This window comes from Mytilus californianus, unplaced genomic scaffold (genome assembly GCF_021869535.1).
Source record: "Mytilus californianus isolate M0D057914Y unplaced genomic scaffold, xbMytCali1.0.p SCAF_19, whole genome shotgun sequence".
NCBI classification, from domain to species: Eukaryota; Metazoa; Mollusca; class Bivalvia; order Mytilida; family Mytilidae; genus Mytilus; species Mytilus californianus.
The window spans coordinates 10,890,973-10,911,036 of record NW_026262667.1 but is presented as its reverse complement, the minus strand read 5'-3'; the positions used below and the strand labels follow the sequence as shown (position 1 = coordinate 10,911,036).

At 32.1% G+C, this 20,064-nt stretch overlaps 1 protein-coding gene and 1 long non-coding RNA gene across 17 annotated transcripts in view; both read left to right on the top strand.

The window, feature by feature from the left end:
- Positions 1-20,064, top strand: part of LOC127726929 (serine/threonine-protein kinase TBK1-like) — a 37,228-nt gene that overhangs the window by 10,480 nt on the left and 6,684 nt on the right. Inside the window, exons 9-19 of the mRNA XM_052234317.1 lie at positions 4,701-4,811; positions 5,270-5,449; positions 5,933-6,141; positions 6,659-6,824; positions 8,019-8,259; positions 9,293-9,408; positions 11,795-11,911; positions 13,871-13,972; positions 14,657-14,753; positions 18,448-18,608; positions 19,392-19,490. Coding sequence (XP_052090277.1) covers positions 4,701-4,811; positions 5,270-5,449; positions 5,933-6,141; positions 6,659-6,824; positions 8,019-8,259; positions 9,293-9,408; positions 11,795-11,911; positions 13,871-13,972; positions 14,657-14,753; positions 18,448-18,608; positions 19,392-19,490 — 1,599 coding nt within the window. The remainder of the gene's footprint in view (positions 1-4,700; positions 4,812-5,269; positions 5,450-5,932; positions 6,142-6,658; positions 6,825-8,018; positions 8,260-9,292; positions 9,409-11,794; positions 11,912-13,870; positions 13,973-14,656; positions 14,754-18,447; positions 18,609-19,391; positions 19,491-20,064) is intronic.
- LOC127726932 (uncharacterized) lies at positions 1,434-4,599 on the top strand. Of its 16 annotated transcripts, none has more exons than XR_007993701.1 (6): positions 1,434-3,357; positions 3,504-3,683; positions 3,828-4,043; positions 4,116-4,204; positions 4,241-4,296; positions 4,405-4,486. It is a non-coding gene; the product is annotated as an uncharacterized LOC127726932 (long non-coding RNA). The 16 variants fall into 16 exon arrangements; XR_007993693.1 differs by lacking the exon at positions 4,405-4,486 and adding an exon at positions 4,514-4,531 and having other exon boundaries at positions 1,435-3,357; positions 3,828-4,115; positions 4,152-4,204; positions 4,278-4,368; XR_007993692.1 differs by having other exon boundaries at positions 1,435-3,357; positions 3,828-4,115; positions 4,152-4,204; positions 4,278-4,368; positions 4,441-4,460.

Sequence of the window (20,064 nt, the reverse complement as noted above, 5' to 3'; positions counted from 1 at the left end):
AATGAAAGTAGCGGAAGGTGAGACATAGGTGTTGCTCTAACAGCAGAGGCTGCATTACTATCTGTAAATATGAGTTTGATGACTGTTTCGAGGCCTTGCCCCCTAGGTCATGGTCCAGTGATTTTGAATTGCATAGCAATTTTCAATGTTAAGTTTTCTGCTTAAGTCAGTTTGATAGGAACTACTTGTGATAAATCATTGATATTTTCTATAGAAATTGATAATAGGGGTTTAGAAATAGATAACTGCTGTAATTTAGAATAGGTGTATAAAGATAAATAAGTCCTGAAGGTGAGAATATTGGTATAGAAAAAGATAAGTACTAAAAATGAAAATAAGGGTATAGAAATAGATTAATACCGAAATTGAGATTACGGGTATAGAATTCTAATGCAATTTTTCTCATTGGCTAAAAGTAACCATCAAATTCACTGTTGACATGTCGTAACTAAAGATTTAATTGCTTGGATCATCAAATGTTCGATTGCTACAATAATATCTAAAATAAAACAACACCTACCTCAAAAACATCAGTTTGATGTGATTTTATCCAAATTTTAATCGTAGAAGTAAGATAATAACCATCAGTTTGCAAGTTCTTATTTGTATGATGTCACCTTTAGCCATGAAGTCCATGAGCAAATATTATTCATGAAGTTTTGCTCAATTTTATTTTGTTTCAAATTAATACATTTTTATACGACCGCAAAAATTAAAAATTTTTTTGGTCGTATATTGGTATGACGTTGGCGTCATCTGGCGTCGTCCGGCGTCGTCCGAAGACACATTGGTTTTCGCACTCTAACTTTAGTTTAAGTGAATGGATCTCCATGAAATTTTACCATAAGGTTCAATACCACGAAAGGAAGGTTGGGATTGATTTTGGGGGTTATGGTACCAACAGTTAAGGAATTAGGGGCCAAAAATAAGCATTTTTGTAACTTCCAGACAATAACTTGTGTGTAATTGTATGGATCTCTCTGACATTGTACCACAAGGTTCCATATCACAAAGGGAAGGCTGTAATTGATTTTGGGGGTAATTGCCTCAAAATTTTAGGAATTAGGGGCCAAAAAAGGGGCAAAAAACAAGCATTTTTCTAGTTTCATGACAATAACTTGTGTGTAAGTGTTTGGATATTTCTGAAATTGTACTACAAGGTTCCATATCACAAAGGGAAAGCTGGAATTGAGTTTGGGGGTAATTGCCCGAAACGTTTAGGAATTGGGGGCCAAAAAGGGGCCAAAAATAAGCATTTTTCTAGTTTCCAGACAATAACTTGTGTTCAAGTGTATGGATCTCTCTGAAATTGTACTGCAAGGTACCATACCACAAAGGGAAGGCTGGGATTGAGTTTGGGGGTGATGAATCATATGGGGGTTCAAAAAATTTGGGGGGGGGGGGATTTTTTTTTCTTTTTTTTTCTTTTTTTCCTTTTTTTTTTCTTTTAAAATTTTTCATTTTAAGTTGGTTATTTCTGATTAATATTTAAAAGCAAATAATAATGATATGGTAGGAGATACACACCAAACAGGATGTGTAAATTATTATATAATAAGTATTGTGCAATAGCAAGAAATTTTCAATTGCACAGTATTGCACAAAAGCAAGAAATCTTCAATTGCACAGTATTGCGCAATAGCAAGAAATCTTCAATTGCACAGTATTGCGCAATAGCAAGAAATCTTCAATTGCACAGTATTGCGCAATAGCAAGAAATATCCAATAGCACAATATTGCGCAATAGCAAGAAATTGTCAATTGTACAGTATTGCACAATAGCAAGAAATATTCAATTGCACAGTATTGTGCAAAAGAAGATACTTCGTATAAATTGCTTATTTCTTGATCAATTTCAATGGGGTTTTATTTTTGAATTCTTGGGGTTCTTTAATATGCTGAATCTAACCGTGTATTAAGTTTTTGGATTTTGGGCCCCATTTTTAAATTGGTCCACATTGAGGTCCAAAGGGTCCAAAATTTAACTTTGTTTGATTTCATCAAAAATTGAATTATTGGGGTTCTTTGATATGCAGAATCTAACCGTGTATTTAGATTCTTAATTTTTGGTTCCGTTTTCAAATTGGTCTACATTAAGGTCCAAAGGGTCCAAAATTAAACTTAGTTTGATTTTAACAAAAATTGAATTTTTAGGGTTCTTTGATATGCTGAATCTAAACATGTATTTAGATTTTTGATTATGGGCCCAGTTTTCAAGTTGGTCCAAATCGGGGTCCAAAATTAAAACTTTGTTTGATTTCAACAAAAATTGAATATATGGGGTTCTTTGATATGCTGAATCTAACCATGTATTTAGATTTTTGATTTTTGGGCCCGTTATCAACTTTGTCCACATTGAGGTCAAAAGGGTCCAAAATTAAACTTTGTTTGATTTCATCAAAAATTGAATTCTTGGGGTTCTTTGATATGCTGAATCTAACCATGTATTTAGATTTTGGATATTGGACCATAATAGGTGAATGTTCAATTTAAAATTTTTAAGTTCTTAGACCACATTCATTCTGTGTCAGAAACCTATGCTGTGTCAAATATTTAATCACAATCCAAATTCAGAGCTGTATCAAGCTTGAATGTTGTGTCCATACTTGCCCCAACTGTTCAGGGTTCGACCTCTGCGGTCGTATCAAGCTGCGCCCTGCGGAGCATTTTATTTCATTTTATTTCTTTTTGTAACGCATCACAATTGGAATAATAGTACTGTAGTTGACGAGGATCTGCCGTCAATTTTGATTTGACAGTCGCAAATTTCCTTTTACCGTCTATGCTACACGTCGCCAGTAAAACTCCATTTGTGACTAATAAATCGCCAATTGACGGCAGTACCTCTACAACTTCAGTGCTATTATTCCTTATATATATTAGTACTGAAAATGAGAATAGGGGTAAAGAAATAGATTAGTATTCAAATTCAGAAAAGGGATGTAAAGAAAAATATAAGTTCTGAAATTGAAAAAAAGAGTGAAGAATAAGATAAGGTCTGAAATTGAGAATAGGGGTGTGGAATAAGATAAGGTCTGAAATGTGAATAGGGGCGAAGAATTAGATAAGGTCTGAAATGAGAATAGGGATTAAGAATTAGACGAGCTCTGAAATGAGAATAGGGATGAAGAATTAGATAAGGTCTGAAATGAGAATAGGGGTGTGGAATTAGATAAGGTCTGAAATGAGAATAGGAGTGTGGAATTAGATAAGGTCTGAAATGAGAATAGGGGTGTGGAATTAGATAAGGTCTGAAATGAGATTAGGGATGAAGAATTAGATAAGGTCTGAAATGAGAATAGGGGTGTGGAATTAGATAAGGTCTGAAATGAGAATAGGGGTGTGGAATTAGATAAGGTCTGAAATGAGAATAAGGATTAAGAATTAGATGAGGTCTGAAATTGAGAATAGGGATGTGGAATTAGATAAGGTCTGAAATGAGAATAGGGGTGAAGAATTAAATAAGGTCTGAAATTGAGAATAGGGGTGTTGAATTAGATAAGGTCTGAAATGAGAATAGGGGTGTGGAATTAGATAAGGTCTGAAATGAGAATAGGGGTGTGGAATTAGATAAGGTCTGAAATGAGAATAGGGGTGTGGAATTAGATAAGGTCTGAAATGAGAATAGGGGTGTGGAATTAGATAAGGTCTGAAATGAGAATAGGGATGTGGAATTAGATAAGGTCTGAAATGAGAATAAGGATTAAGAATTAGATGAGGTCTGAAATGAGAATAGGGATGAAGCATTAGATAAGGTCTGAAATGAGAATAGGGGTATGGAATTAGATGAGGTCTGAAATGAGAATAGGAGTGTGGAATTAGATAAGGTCTGAAATGAGAATAGGGGTGTGGAATTAGATAAGGTCTGAAATGAGATTAGGGATGAAGAATTAGATAAGGTCTGAAATGAGAATAGGGGTGTGGAATTAGATAAGGTCTGAAATGAGAATAGGGGTGTGGAATTAGATAAGGTCTGAAATGAGAATAGGGGTGAAGAATTAGATAAGGTCTGAAATGAGAATAGGGATGAAGAATTAGATAAGGTCTGAAATGAGTATAGGGGTGTGGAATTAGATAAGGTCTGAAATGAGATTAGGGATGAAGAATTAGATAAGGTCTGAAATGAGAATAGGGGTGTGGAATAAGTTAAGGTCTGAAATGAGAATAGGGGTGTGGAATTAGATAAGGTCTGAAATGAGAATAGGTGTGTGGAATTAGATAAGGTCTGAAATGAGAATAGGGGTGTGGAATTAGATACGGTCTGAAATTGAGAATAGGGATGAAGAATTAGATGAGGTCTGAAATGAGAATAGGGATGAAGAATTAGATGAGGTCTGAAATGAGTATAGGGGTGTGGTATTAGATAAGGTCAGAAATGTGAATGGGGGTGAAGAATTAGATAAGGTCTGAAATGAGAATAGGGGTGTGAAATTAGATAAGGTCTGAAATTGAGAATAGGGGTGTGGAATTAGATAAGGGCTGAAACAAGAATAGGGGTGTGGAATTAGATAAGGTCTGAAATGAGAATAGGAATGAAGAATTAGATAAGGTCTGAAATTGAGAATATGGTTGTAGAATTAGATAAGGTCTGAAATTGAGATGAGTTATTTATTATTATATAGTTCAGGCAACTATTCAACTTCTTTTTTTAGAAAGTTTTTCAAAAGCAAACACATTAATTCTTTATTTAATATTTTCAGGTTCCTTATCACATCAACAAAAGAATCAGGAGTTATTTCTGGAATACAAAGATATCAGAATGGAGATATAGAATGGAGTAAAGAACTTCCAGGAACTTGTCGTCTATCTTTGTAAGTTTTATTTAGTTTGGGCTCTGCTCATTTTCAAAAGTACCACAGTGGCCATTAAGTCACTAGTTTTAAAGTACAGACTTTTTTTTATCTTTAAAAAAATCATTAATGTATATAAAGAGATTTGATGTTGCTTTTCTCTTTAATCAGATAAGTGGTTGCTCTTTTTAGTTACCAAGCCATATGAAATATGAAGTCAAAAGTGTTGTTTCCAAGTTTGTTAATAAAATTTAGATAACTTTGCTTTGCCTTTTTTGATCAAGGTAATTTTAGCAGTTATTCATAAAATGCACCATTTTACCTAACCTTTATTTAAAAATTGCATCAGCTGTGATAACCATTGGTTCAAGCACACTCTTTTTCTTTATATGAAACATAATTTTTTGAGATTTATCAATAAAAGAAGATTTTTAATACCTACCATTACCAATAGATAAAGTTGAATTATGTTATTGTAGAGGACTGAAATGTTTAGTGGTACCCATGCTGGCCAATATGTTGGAAAGTGATAAGAGAAGACGATGGAGTTTTGAACAGTTTTTCCGTGAAGTGTTTAAGATACAGGACATGCTAACCATTAGATTGTACGACTGTAGTGTTGGATCAAATCTCAAGATCTATGTAGAGAAATGTGATAGGTAATGATTACTACAAAGTAAAGATATTGCATCTATCTTTCAAGTTTTCATGTGTCAGGACATTGTAAGGTTCAGAAAATGAAACATACATTGTAACTTGTCCTGAATTATCCATGTTGGCCTAATAATAAAACAGGTCAAATGTGTTAAAGCCTTTCATCTTTTCTTAGCAATAAAATGTTCTTATTATCGAATTTATTACTGGTAATGACTTTGCTTTTAAATAGAGAAGAAACCGTTATAATTCTTATGTTTTACAGTAAATATTGTCAAAGCATAAATTTTCAACCTGATGTTATTTTCACTATCACCGTGGTACCTATGGATATGAAAAAATGTGAAATTAATATGTATGCATTAATAATATCCTAATATTGAGCTCTGCACTTATAATATGACAAACAAAACTGAAAATTTGAAGCCACAAAAAATAAATATGTTAACAATATAGGGTAGTTCTGTAATAAAACTTTTCTTACTTAGGTATGCAGCTGTTCAGGAAAAGATAGCTATGGAATCGGATATACCTTCAGGACAGCAGTTAATATTGTTCCAGAACCGAGAACTTGAGGAGATAGTCAATGATATGACATGTGAGGTACAGAATTATCCCACATCAGTACTGCATGGACAGCTGTATCTATACAATAAAGATAGAACTGATGTCAAGAAAATCATGATACCAGATATACGTATGTATTAATGTAATTCTCAGTCATATTTAAAAAGTAAATGAAGCTTGTTATACTGCTGAGTATTTTTCTATGTGGATGTGAATTTTTATACTGCTGAGTATTTTTCTATGTGGACGTGAATTTTCAAGGACTTACTTGTGGTACTTGAATTCACTGTTTGCATTTTTACTTATTATGAATTTCGAAAAGTTCAATGTTAGGTTAGATTGAGTTTTCTTGTTTTGGTTTCAATTTGCCTTACAAACACAGGTTTGTCTTGATTTTAGCAAAAGAGAAACAATAGTTTATGTGAGGTACTGTACAAATTATTTTATTATGATGCCAATATTTTTGGTATACAGACAATTTGATAAAAAAAATCACTATCAGTAAATATAATCATAGGTTCTGAATGGTATAATTACTTGCTCTTTCCTTATAGAAATTTAACAAATACAGAGAGAGTTTAAATTTGACAATCAATATGATATCTGATCCATATTTAATTTTATGTAACTATGTTTTATGATTTCAGCTCAGTATCCAGTTTTCCCTGACATGTTTCCTATTGAAAACAAAGTTCTAGACAAAGATAGTCACATAGGACATAAATGTTCAGCAATTTCATATTTGATAGAAGTACAAGTCAAAGATCTTATAGTTCTCCAGGAACTCATGCAACAAGCTGAAAGATGTCTTAGGTGAGAACATTTTACCACTTTTCCGTTTTGAAGTCCTTGAGTGCCCCGTTTTGTATGATTATTAGTTAACTACTGTCTATAATTTGGTATATAATGTAAATTCATTTAAGATTGTATGCACTTGTGACAACAAACAAGAATGCATGATTTAGTAACAAAATAAATATCTCCTTGTTTTTCTGTGTCTAGTAATTTTCCTATTTATCTATGAATTTTTTGTTCACAATTTATGCATTTATTAAGACTTATTAGGTCAAAACTTTGAACCAATATTTGTCTTTTATCTTTATTAAATTTTTTTGTATGCCTGGATTGTTTTATCTTTTTACTTAGAGGTTACAATTTACATCCATTATATAGTTCTTAATTTACAATTAACACATATTGGAGGGGCCTGATGGGGGGGGTCTCATCACGATTCACGAGTTGATTTTTTTGTCAATCACGATTCACAGAAAATAAATTTCCATGATCACGGATCACGAAAATATAAAAAAAAATAAATCTGTAGAAAAACGGATGACGATAGCGAAAATGCGCCGATCACCAAGAACGAAAATAACCCATCAGGCCCCTCATATTGGTGAATCTATGCAATTAATTTCAGGAGGTAGGTGGTAATGGTAATGATTTCTTTGATTCCTTTTCCCATTTTGTAAATTTGAAAATTTATGAGGCTCGTTTCAAAGCTGAAACATATTCACATATGTGGTTTAATTTTTGGTGTACCATGTGAGATTGAATTTTCTGCAATTTAGCAAACCCTGAAGGGCCCTTGGTGATATATACTCTTAGATAGAAAAATCCCTATATTTACATGAAACTTTCTAGAAATTCAGTTGTTTGCCAAAATTTGATAACTTCATAGCTTTAAAATATGTATTCCTTGGTCCTCTGCACTTCAAAACAACACAAATGGTTAAGATCAGTTAATTATTGAAAATAGAATGTCCAATATCATTGTGAAGAGATCTTTTGTTTACATTATATTAAATTGTGGTCCTCACTTTGAGGCAAATTAGGAATATTGACCCATATATGGTATTACATGATCTAATAGTTTACAAAAACATAAATCTTTGAACTATTTAATGCTCTTCTTCATTCTCTTTCCCCACAACTAAAGATCAATATGTTTTTTTCTCAAATAACCATAGGACTTACAAATCTAATAAATTTTGTTCTTTTTTTTAGGGAGTACATCCAAAGAATTACAAGAAGGATAAACAACTGTGTTCCAGAGATGTGTAAACTATTGGAGGAAACTAAAAAGAGGACAGAATCATTTTATCAGACTTTTGGTGTCATCCATGATATATTGTATAGTGTATCAAGTTTAGCAGCAGAAGAAAGAATATGTGTGATAGCTAAAAGACATATTGAGGATATTGCATTTACTCTCAGGGATCAGTCACCAAGGGAAACACAACAAAAGGTAATTAAATCTTGCAGAATGTTAAATCTTACATTCTGTTGGCAGTTTTTTGGGTAGTATTTTAAAGTTTGGCCATATATCTCAAAGATCTCCCAGGTTTTTGTTTCAATTTTTTCTACAATTAAGAGCTTCCTGAAATTTAATGTCGGGCTTTATGTATACATGCCTTACCGTGCAACGCTTTTTCAGATTTATGGCTCATCAACTTCCTGTTTACCCAATACTTATATGTTCTAACACATAATGGTCATGTAATTAATGTTCGTCACATTTTTCTAGGCAACTACTCTTAAGAGTTTCCTGAACTTAGTTGTCAGTATTATGATAATAAGAAAATGTTGTATAATTGCCAATGAGACAACACTCCACCATAGACCAAATGACATAGAAGTTAGCAACTATAGCACACCTTACTAGTAATAGTCAGTACTAGTCTTAATTGATACATGCTTTACTGTGTAAAATGTTTTTCAGATTCATCATGCATCATCTTACTGTTTACCTGATTCTTATTCTTGTTATTGAGCAGTAACACAAAGTTTTACTTGTTTATATTCATTGACTATATAAATTCTTATTTTTATAAATTTATAACGTGAATAATTATTAATTATAATTAAACAGAAACAGTCTTAAATTTCATTTACATAGCAAAAGTGATTATATCAATTCATCTTGTAGTTCATGCTTATTCACTCCTATCACAATAAATATTTGTATGACATCTTGTGGAATTTGTTGTGTAAGCTGTTTTTTTTTTTTACTTTTCTTTTTCTTTCTTGTAGACGGTACTAAATTATAATCTTGAATTAAAGTTAACATCGTAAATAAGACTACATCTACGATATGATGTCGATGAAAAATTATTTAGTATTTTTTTTTCCTATGGAATTAAATTAACGCACAGGATTTTAATTTTTTTTTACAATTTTCTGTCCAGTCCCATACACTGCATAAGGTGGGTAAAAGTAGCAGATACCAGTTCTTAATGAAAACATCATTAGGAAATGTCAGATGTATTATATACTTTTAGGCCGAAAATAGAACAGAGGAGATTAAAGTATATATGAGTGTATTGGTGGATAAAGTAACTGAACAGGAGAGGGAAGCTATAACAAGCTGTGTAGGATGTATGACAGAAGATAGATGGTATGTATAGACTGTCATTCAATTTACCTTTTTTGGCATAAAGATTGCAATAAATTGGATGGTTAGGGACATTTCAACCATCTACTCTATCTGTGTGGTGAACATTCTGTTCAGCAACATGCTTAGATAAAATGTTGTGTATATGTATTACCATACATTTGATTAGAAATAAAACAAGATCAAGAAAATAAGTCTATCTATTCTATCTGCAGTTATGAATAAAGGGACATAGCTCAATTTAAACTATTGCCTACATATTTATTTGTTTGCTTAACACACTGGTATGTTAATTTTATAGTTCACAAAGCAGAAATCCTTAGTACTCACAAGCACTTTGATTATAAATTAGATCTTTACATTCATTGTTTTGGTTATTTTCTGTAAATTAATGGAAGGTTTAAAAACATTTTCATGTATTATATTGACCTAAAAATTTGAATTAATTTATGACTGAGAACAGATCTAGAGGAAACATTAAACAATCAAAAACAAAAAACTGTATGTAGATATTCACATAGTACACACATATATTTTTATGTCTGTGTAATTTAACTACAGACACTACTTTCACTTAGGTGTAGCAATTAGCAGAATAGTTTTTAAAAAGTTGTTATCCACATTCTCAATATTTTAAGAAGATACCATTTGTAGAGATTTGGTATATATAACCTGCTATTTAGCTCACCTTGCCCAAAGGGCCAAGTGAGCTTTTCTCATTACTTGGCGTCCGTCGTCCGTCTCCGTCGTCTTATCGTCATCTGTTAACTTTAACAAAAATCTTCTCCTCTGAAACTACTGGGCCAAATTTAACCAAACTTGGCCATAATCATCATTAGGGTATGTAGTTAAAAAAATGTGTCTGATGACAAGGCCTGCCAACCAAGATGGCCAACATGACTAAAAATAGAACATTGGGGTAAAATGCAAGTTTTGTCTATTATTTTGAAAACAGTTATAAATTGAGAAAATCTGACTGAAGCAAAAATTTTCAGAATGTTGAGCTCTATCAATTGTCTATATACGTCAAAAAAGTCAGACGACTTCTTATAGGAGTTATTGCCCACATATGACAAATTTTACCGTCGACTCCTTATTAGAGTTATTGCCCTTTGATGACGATTTTACCGATTTTTTTGCTCTTTTTGCCTTATATCTAAAAAATTATAATAGATAGATAGAAACTTAAACAAGCAAAAATGATCAGCAAGACAAGATCTACAATTAAGACAATATGGAAGAAATTGTCCGACAATTCCTTATTGGAGTTATTGCCCTTTAATGACGATTTTTGCCATTTTTTTTTTGTGTTCTGCCTTATATGATAAAAATTATAATAGATAGATAGACACTTTAAATAACAAGGCAAGATCTACTTATAAGTCAAATTTTGCCGATATAGTTAGTAGACTGTCACTCTTTATAGGAGTGATTGCCCTTAAATAAGGATTTTTTTTACCCTCTTTTGTGTTTTGAGCAAAAAGTAAAGAAGATAGAGAGAAACTAAACAGACTAAATGATCAGCAATACAAGATCATCAAAACAGAGATTTTTGTCATGAATTCTATTCTTGTCTACAATGTTGGAGAGTGTCCTTTGTTGAATATGCGCATAGACCTAGGTGAGCGAGTTTAGAGCCTCTAGTTTTGTTTTGAAAAGAAAAATATATTCTCAATAAACTTATAAAATTTATAAGTGTGAGCAGACATTTTAGCCTCCACCAGCTTCATCAGAAAGTTGTCTATTCATTGCTTCAAATATTATGGTATGAATGTCAATTTTCTTAAAGAATTTTTCAGAATAGATGTTATCATCAAATTCCTTTTTTTGAGTATAATACATTTCCTTTCTCAGGAATGTCGATTAACAATGAAACAGTATGTTAAGTTTTGACAATAATTATACCCCACGGAACAATGTTTTTACCTGTCTGTCCATCCGTCAGTCTATCTGTTCGTCAGTCCTGTTCTTGTCATCACAACTCCTCTGAAATCACACAACAGAATTTTATGAAACTTTGTAGATAATAAGGACATAATATGTAGATGTGCATATTGACAGGAAATTATGATTAAATTTTTTTCAGGTGTTTAGCCACTTTGAACTTAGAATTTTGGCCTAAATATACTACTGCAACAGTTTGTCATTGCAACTCTGAAACCACACAACAGAATTTTATGAAACTTTGTAGATAATAAGGACATAATATATAGGTGTGCATATCCACAAGAAATTTTTATCAGTTGACTTTGTAGGAGTTGTGCGTCTTTGAACTTAGGAATCTGGTGAGATTTTGATTGCCCAGTGACAATGTTGGGGCATGGGGTATGTGAGTAGCATTACTTTTCATTTTCTTTTCTCTAATTCATGTCATTACATGTCATTTCAGCGTTCAGAAATCACACCACTTGTCTACTAAGATCTATGAAATCTACAAAACATTTGCTGATCATAGGAAAAAGAGATATCTGTCACAGGAAGAGGAATTTGCACATAGGAGTGACAGGTAATATTACCATAATGTCTTTACACTTAAATGGTTGCTTTTCTAAACTCTTTGATTATCATACAGTTAATATGGATCCAGTGTTTAAGTTAAGGACAGGGTGCTGTAAGGGCTTAATTGCCCTAAAGTGCTGAATTTTGAACCTTTAATTGAAGCATTCCATTGATGCCTATTTTAAAGATGAGGTTATACAAAATTAGCTATAGATCCATAACATCATTATGTATATAGTTATGACATCAGGAAAAGGTCTTTCTATGTGCAATGTCAAAATTCACAGATTTTGGTCAATTTTTAACTAGTTTTTAGAAGACAATTGCCTTTTATTGTCATTTTATTGGTGATTTATTAGCTGAAGTAGAGTTCACAAGTTCTTCCTTACTTTTGGCAGATGCACTTGACTCCTATCTAAATTGACTAGGATTGTCAGTTATCTTCTGACAGTCGGTGGTTCTCTCTGGGCACTCTGGCTTCCTCCATCAATAAAAACTGACCGCCACAAAATAGCACAATAGTGCTGAAAGTAGGGATCAATCAATCAATCATCGCTTTTTCATTCCTTAGTTGTTTCAAGATGGAGTAAAAGTATGTTTTTACTTGATTTCATAATGAAAATTATTTTAATTTGATTGAAAATTTCTAAAGCACAATATCTAAATGGATTTTAATGTGAAATCAGTTTCATCCAAAATCACCACAGTAACATTACAGACTTGGTTTCAGGGAACAGTAATACAGTAAATGTTGTTTATTATAAGCAGGCTTTTTTATACCCACATTTGCTGCCAAAGATCAACAATATCTCTAATGCACAACAGGATGTTTTTTTTACAAATTTTAACTCAATTTTTGAATTGATAATCTGCCAAAAACCTCTAAAATACATTCTACCACATTATCTGTAAAGCATGGCTAATTTCATAGAAATATCTTGTTTTGATTATTACAAACTATTAACGCATCAATGATTTTTTTTAACTTAACAGCATATACCAATTAACAAATGACATATAAAATTTACTGGTTCACAAATCGCTACTGTTTCATTGTAAGCAAAAGAAAGATAGGTGACATTTTTTAGATCTAATTCATTATAAACCAGTCCATGTGATAGTAAATACCGGTACTTATTGTATGAAATCGTGCAGTTCACTGTTTTGACATCTCGTTCCATAAGACCAAATTTATATAACATCAAGTAAGACAGATAGAGCAATGGAGGCAGCCTTTGGATTCATAAAGAATGTAATCCTCTCTTATAATCTGTACAATGACACTGCTAGGCAATAGCCAGTAGGTCTTACCTAAGTCCTAAGTCTTTAATACAGAGGTACATGAGAGTATGACTGTATCTCAGGACCCAAAAGACACGATACCAGTAGCCAGTGTGTGTTATTATTTACACAGTTTGGCCGACTCCCCTTTTAACACTTGCACACATGCATATTGCTTAGTATACAGAAAATGATTGTCTAGCGCTTTCCCACTTTGATTGGACCTGCGAATATAAAGCTCATGCAAGTATCAGCTAAATGATTTACCATTTTGTAGTACTAGTACATTTGTACTTCAATTTTTTGACCAAAAAGGTCCTTTAGTGCATCTTTTTCTTTATCAAAAGTTTCAATCTTTCAGTTTGTGTGTTTTCAAAGAAAATAATTTTCAAATTCTTTATGTAGTTAGTTGTTTTCACCAAAAATATCTAGGGACCAAAGTAAAATTGTGTTTTATTATTCCATCAGTAATTTGAACTTTATTAGTATTTCTATTTATTTATTGGAGAAAGCTCACATTTAAGAATAATCAAACAGCAGAAGTCATTATTTTAGTGCAATTTTATATTGGAAATTTATCAGTTATATTTGTAGTGCAATTGTAGGATAATTTAAAATTGACAGAAATGCAGTACCTGGGTATCGCTTAAAGGTTTCATTTGTGCATTGATTTGTTTATTTTCAGGATAAGAATTCAAAAATTTATTGAACAGTTAGAGTTTGTGATGAATGATCATTGCATGAAAAATACTGCAAAAATGCATCAAGTGACAAATAAACAAATTGCGTAAGTATTACTAGTTTAAAGCTCTCTATAAATATACAGTCAAACCTGCTTTAAAGCAAAAACCTGTCTCAACAGGTCAACATCTTCTGGTCACACTGTAGTAGTACCTATACATTTTAATCCACAATTCTAAGGTCAGTTTTCTCTGGTTCAATTGGTGAATTTTAATATACAGATTTGACTGTATTCAAGTTTAAAGCTTTCTATTAGAATATCAGGTTTAATATTTAATCAGGTAAGTCGATTCATTTCTTTTACTTAATGTTTAATGAACAGACTTTGAGGACAGTATGGTATCATAACAGACAGCATTACGAAAATTAATCAAATGACAGATTTTTACAATGTTAATTTTTGTTACTATGTCAAAAGATACAAAAATAGAATATAAGAGCTATTGATTAGTCACCATTCTATGATAATGTACATTTATCAAGTTATTTTCCACTGGTTGCCAAGCCACTTCTCAAATACATATATCAAACATACTTATTTAAAGGATATGCTAAAATATATGTTAAACAACTTAAAAGAAAAGTAAATGAATAATATAACTGTGTGGAAAAGTGAGAAATGTTGACACAGCAACAGGGAAAGAGGGAATTTTTACTTTGTCAAAAATCTCTTATTGATTATTAAGCCTTTTTAAAGAATATCCATTATGATACAACATTTTTATTGTAGAATGTTGATAAAACATTTCATCAGAACAGGAAAAGTTGACCAGAACATCAAAAGTGTATTAGATTGTCAATCTAAACTCAGTCTGAGGATGGAACAGGTAAGTTTGACCAGAACATCAAAAGTGTATTAGATTGTCAATCTAAACTCAGTCTGAGGATGGAACAGGTAAGTTTGACCAGAATATCAAAAGTGTATTAGATTGTCAATCTAAACTCAGTCTGAGGATGGAACAGGTAACGATTATAAAAAATTGTCATGATAGAGAATTTAGTGTAATAATAATTTTATTCAAAGTAGGAATCACAAAGAGATGTGGTATGATTGCCAACGAGACAACTATCGACCAAAGTTCAAATGAAGTGGATGTAAGCAATTATAGGCAACCGTACGGCCTTCAACAATGAGAAAAACCCGCACCGTATAGGCGGCTATAAAAGGCCCCAACATGAAAAATATGAAACAATTCAACTGAGAAAACCAATGGCCTAATTCATAACAAAACAATTTACGAAAAACAAATATGACAGACATCACCCATCAACAAGCACTGAACTACAGGCTCCTGACTTGGGACATGTTTACTTTTAAATTATTTATTTACAATTTTTAGATACCAAACATGATCTAGAGCTTGACATATTGTATAGACAAATTTTTTGTTGTTGAAGACTGCATGTTGCCCTCTAGATGTCATTTGGTTATTTTTGTCATTAGCTTGTTGTCTAATTTACATATACCCCACATCTCCTTTTGTGTATTTATGGTAGTTATCGCCCCAGATACAGATAAATATCCTAGGATTCATTTCCTTCCCCCTTACTTATATTCTCCTGGATTCTATTTACATATCATATCTGAGGCAAAAAACAATGCAGATGATGGGACTGTTGATCATTGTCATGCCCTTTACCCTTAAAGCAAGTGGGCCACATTTATCTAGTATAAAACCTTAGTGTAAGAACAGTACATGTGTTATATTCATGAAAGTTTTGTTGCTTGAAAAGTCCTTTTCTTCCTTCAAATCTCAATAATAGGAATTATATCAAGGTGTTTGTCTTTGGAAATTATACACCTACTTTAATTTAATTGTAATCACCTCAAACTTTTCTCATAAACTACTAAACAGGATGACTTCTTATTTGGTCAGCAGTTTGGCAGATATGATTCTAATGCGTGAACACTTTTTGGATCTGTCAGATACCTACTTTCTGTGTGCCCATACTTTGAATTTTTCAGAAATGTTGAATACACTTAAAGATTTTCCTCAAACATTTCCCTAAAATGACTTCATATTTGGCCAGCAGCTGAACAGTGATCAGTTGTAATGTGTGTGTGCTTTGTAGATCTGTCAGACACCTACTTAGTGTTTTCAAATTCTTTGAATTAATAATGGATGTATGCTTAGCATGACAATGTGTGTGTGTGTGTGTGCATTCTTGTTTGTTTATCAAACAATTGATGTTATTGATATGGCATGTACAAATATACTATAATTGATGTCAGGTAATTTTGACAGATCTTTTATCATAATTATTCAAAAATTGCTTACTTTGTTCACTGGAGTTTGGCTCTCTTGCATTGATTCAATGAAATTGCATTCCAAATAACCACAAATGACTTACCTTTGTTGTGATTAGAGTGCAAAAACCAGTTCTTACAGGGTTTTCCATTGTAAGTTTTCGTCTGTCGTATCTCCATTTTACTAGACCTCATTTCCCACGCTTTAGTGACTGCTTATAAAAACTTCATAGTTTTTATCATGTGAATTTCTCACTTATTATGAGTAATAGGATAACTGTATTTGGTACATTGGGTCCTTGCAAGGTCTACATGTCCGTCAGAGAGTGTTCATCTGACCTTAACCTTGATCTTGGTTCATTGACAATGTTTATTTTTCCTCTCAGATACTATAAGCAAAAGGTCAGCTATATATGCATATTGAATGGTTGCAAGGTGTACATATCCGTTCAGGGCTCATCTGACCTTGACCTTATTTTCATGGTTTTGTTTTTTGTGGTAAGGGCAATTGCGCAGATACTATTAGCAATAGGTTAATTATATTTGGTCTTTGGAATCATTGTAAGGTGTGCATGTCTACCTGGTAGGGTTCATCTGAACTTGACATCATCTTCATGGTTCATTGGTCACCATAAATCATTTGTGGTAAGGTCAGTTTCTCTGATACCATTAGCAATAGGTTAACTTTATTAGGAGTAATAAATGATTGTAATGTGTACAGTTACTAACTTCTACGTCATTTGGTCTCTGGTGGAAAGTTGTCTCATTGGCAATCATACCACATCTTCTTGTTTTTATAATGTCCATCTGGCAGGGTTCATCTGATCTTGACCTCATTTTCATTGTTCATTTGTCATTAATTAGTTTTTGTGGATAGGTCAGTTTCTCAGATACTATTAGCAATAGGTCTACTATATTTGGACTATGGAATAATTGTAAGGTGTACATGTCCATCTGGCAGGGTTCATCTGACCTTGACCTCATTTAGATTTATTGTTGATAATGATAAGTGTATGTAATATTTGTAATAAAATCTTTATTCTAAAAGATGTTCAACATAAATTCAATTTTTATCAGAAAAGCATTCGTCAGCATGTGCACTCTTGTGTTATAAAAATCCATGCCATCAATACAAGATCTGCAAAAGTGCCAACATGACCGAAATCATTTAATGATACTTATAGGAGGTATTCCACTTAAATGCGATTTTTTTACTGATTTTCGAATTTTTGCCTTTTACCTAGTTAACTATAATAAACAACTAGGAAGTGTAAACAGCATAAATGATAAGCAATTCAAGATATACAAAAATGCCAAATGTCTGAAACCATTGGATGACTCCTTTGACGAGTTATTGCCCTTAAATTATTTTTAATTTTTTTTATAATGTGAATTCCTCACTAATTATGAGTAATAGGATTACTATATTTCTTATGGAAATCTTGCAAGACTTAGGTCTACATGTCTGTCAGACAGGGTTCCCTTGACCTTGGCCTCATATCATGGATCTGTGAACAAGGTAGTCTTCTTCCATGTTTTGGCCAAATTTCAGATCAGATACTAAAAACAATATATGTCAACTTTGTCTGCTGTATCAAGTGATTGCAAAGTGTACATGTTTGTTTGGCAGAGTTAGTCTGACTTAGACCTAATTTTCGTGGTTCATTGGTCAATGTTATGTTTTTGTGGTTAAGTCTGTTTCTCAGCTATTATAGGAACTGTATTTGTTGTATGGAATGATTGTATACTGAACATGTCTGTCTGACCTTTACCTTATTTGCTTGGTTCATAGGTCAATGTTAAGAATTAGTGGTTAAGTCTGTTTCTCAGATACTATAAGCAATAAGTCAACTATATTTTGTGTATAGAATGGTTTTAAAGAAGTGCATGTCAGTCTGGAAGGGTTCATCTGACCTTGACCTCATTTACATGGATCATTGATAATATTAAGATAATAGGATACTTGTTTTAAATATTTATCTTAAAAACTTTAAATATATGAATTCAATCATGCTCAGTTAAGCAGGCAAGATATTTCAGCATGTGCTGTTAATAAGAGGAAAACAATCTAATATGGGAAGTTAGAAACCCCCTTAATGTCCCTTGAGATATCGAACAGCCATGTTTTTTTGTTTCAAGTTACTTTATAGATTACATTATAATCAACTACATAATTTTTTTTTTTTGTATTTATATATTATTAAAGAATTGTATATAAAATGTTTTTAAATTCCAATCATATCAAAGATATGTTTTACTTATATACATTATAGATGGTGAAGAGATGTACTGATTTATTATGCAGACTGAAAATAGAAGTGATTCCATCTATAACCGGGCAGCCAGTGGAAGCCAGTCTAAGGACCATGCAGGTTGCACTACAGCCCAGATCATCATCATTCCACCCTATGACATTGACAAGTCTGAAATCTGAGTAAGTGAAATAGCCATTATATTAATCTTTACTTCACCAAATGATATTAAAGTAATTCAACCTTGATCATCTTACAGTTTTATTAGTTTTCCTTGACATAAAGGTCCATGTGAGATATTACCATCACTTTGCATCCATCTTCGTCTTTCATTGGCATAAACGTAAAAATCTTATCTGAAACCACTTAACAAGTTTTAAACACAATAATGAGTACATAAAATCATTATAAGTACATATTTATCTGACCTTTACCATGTTTTCCAAAGAAATTATTTTTAATATTGTTTTAAATTTCAATTTAGGAGGTGCAACTTTCTGATATGTAAACTCTTAATAAAAAAAATACAGAAAACTTGAATTATACCCCCACTCTAGGTTTTGGGTTTATATTGCATTCGCCTAATCTGTCTGTTTGTCATTTAGATTGTCCAACAAATATTTTCATCACATTTTCTCCGGTGCAACTGTTTGACGATACTTTGGAAGTTTTCAATATGTTGACTGAACTTTAAAATTTTCATCACACTACTGAAAAGAATGAATTTTTATCTAGTCAGGAGCTTAGCAGTAATGAGTTGTAATTTTGGAGCTCTTTTTGGATGTGTCAGACACCAACTTCCTGTTTACCGATACTTTGCATTATTCAACATGACTTGAAAGAAAGTTTTTTATGACACTTTTCTCAAGTTCTACTGAAAAGAAAGACTTTATATATTTAGTCAGTATATGGGCAATGGTGAGTTGTAATGTGTGAGCATATAACTTTTATTACTTTTCTTGCAGCTTTCAAATTCTACAAAATGATAGCATACAGATAGAAAGTATAATGAGACACCATGCTGAAGAGTTGGAGGCACAAGCTAATAATTTAAAAGAACTCAGGTAAACAAATTAAATTTTTTGGAATAAAAACAAATGTGGGTAATATGTTACTGAAATGGCAACCCAACAAGACAAAAAAAAAAGAAAATATTTAGAGGTGGATATAATATCATAGTCTTAACCACTCTTCAATGCTTTGTGCTTTGGACTGAAGGAGCAAATACAACTTTGTATTTAAGTCCATTGCTTGATTTGCCAAGGTTCAAATCTACAAACTACACCACTGGAGATTTTAAAAAATAATGACTTTATTTTAATGAATATAGTTTCCAAGCAGAAATGCTACCAGCAAGTTTTCATATAGCTATTAAATAAATGTTTGAAATTTCATAGATTTTGGTCCCTGTACTTTGTCGTACCTATTATTGAAGAAACAAGTTCAACATGTAAATTTTCAAATGATGATTTATAGATGAAAGTAGCTCCACAAACAATAATAGATTTGTAGAAAAAAGTCTTAAAAAAAAATCTTATGATATAATTTCAAATTCACTAATGGCTTCCTTTCGCAAACTTTAATTAGTCATGTGCAGTACATTTAATGCAATTGTTCACTTAAATGGTATTTTTATTA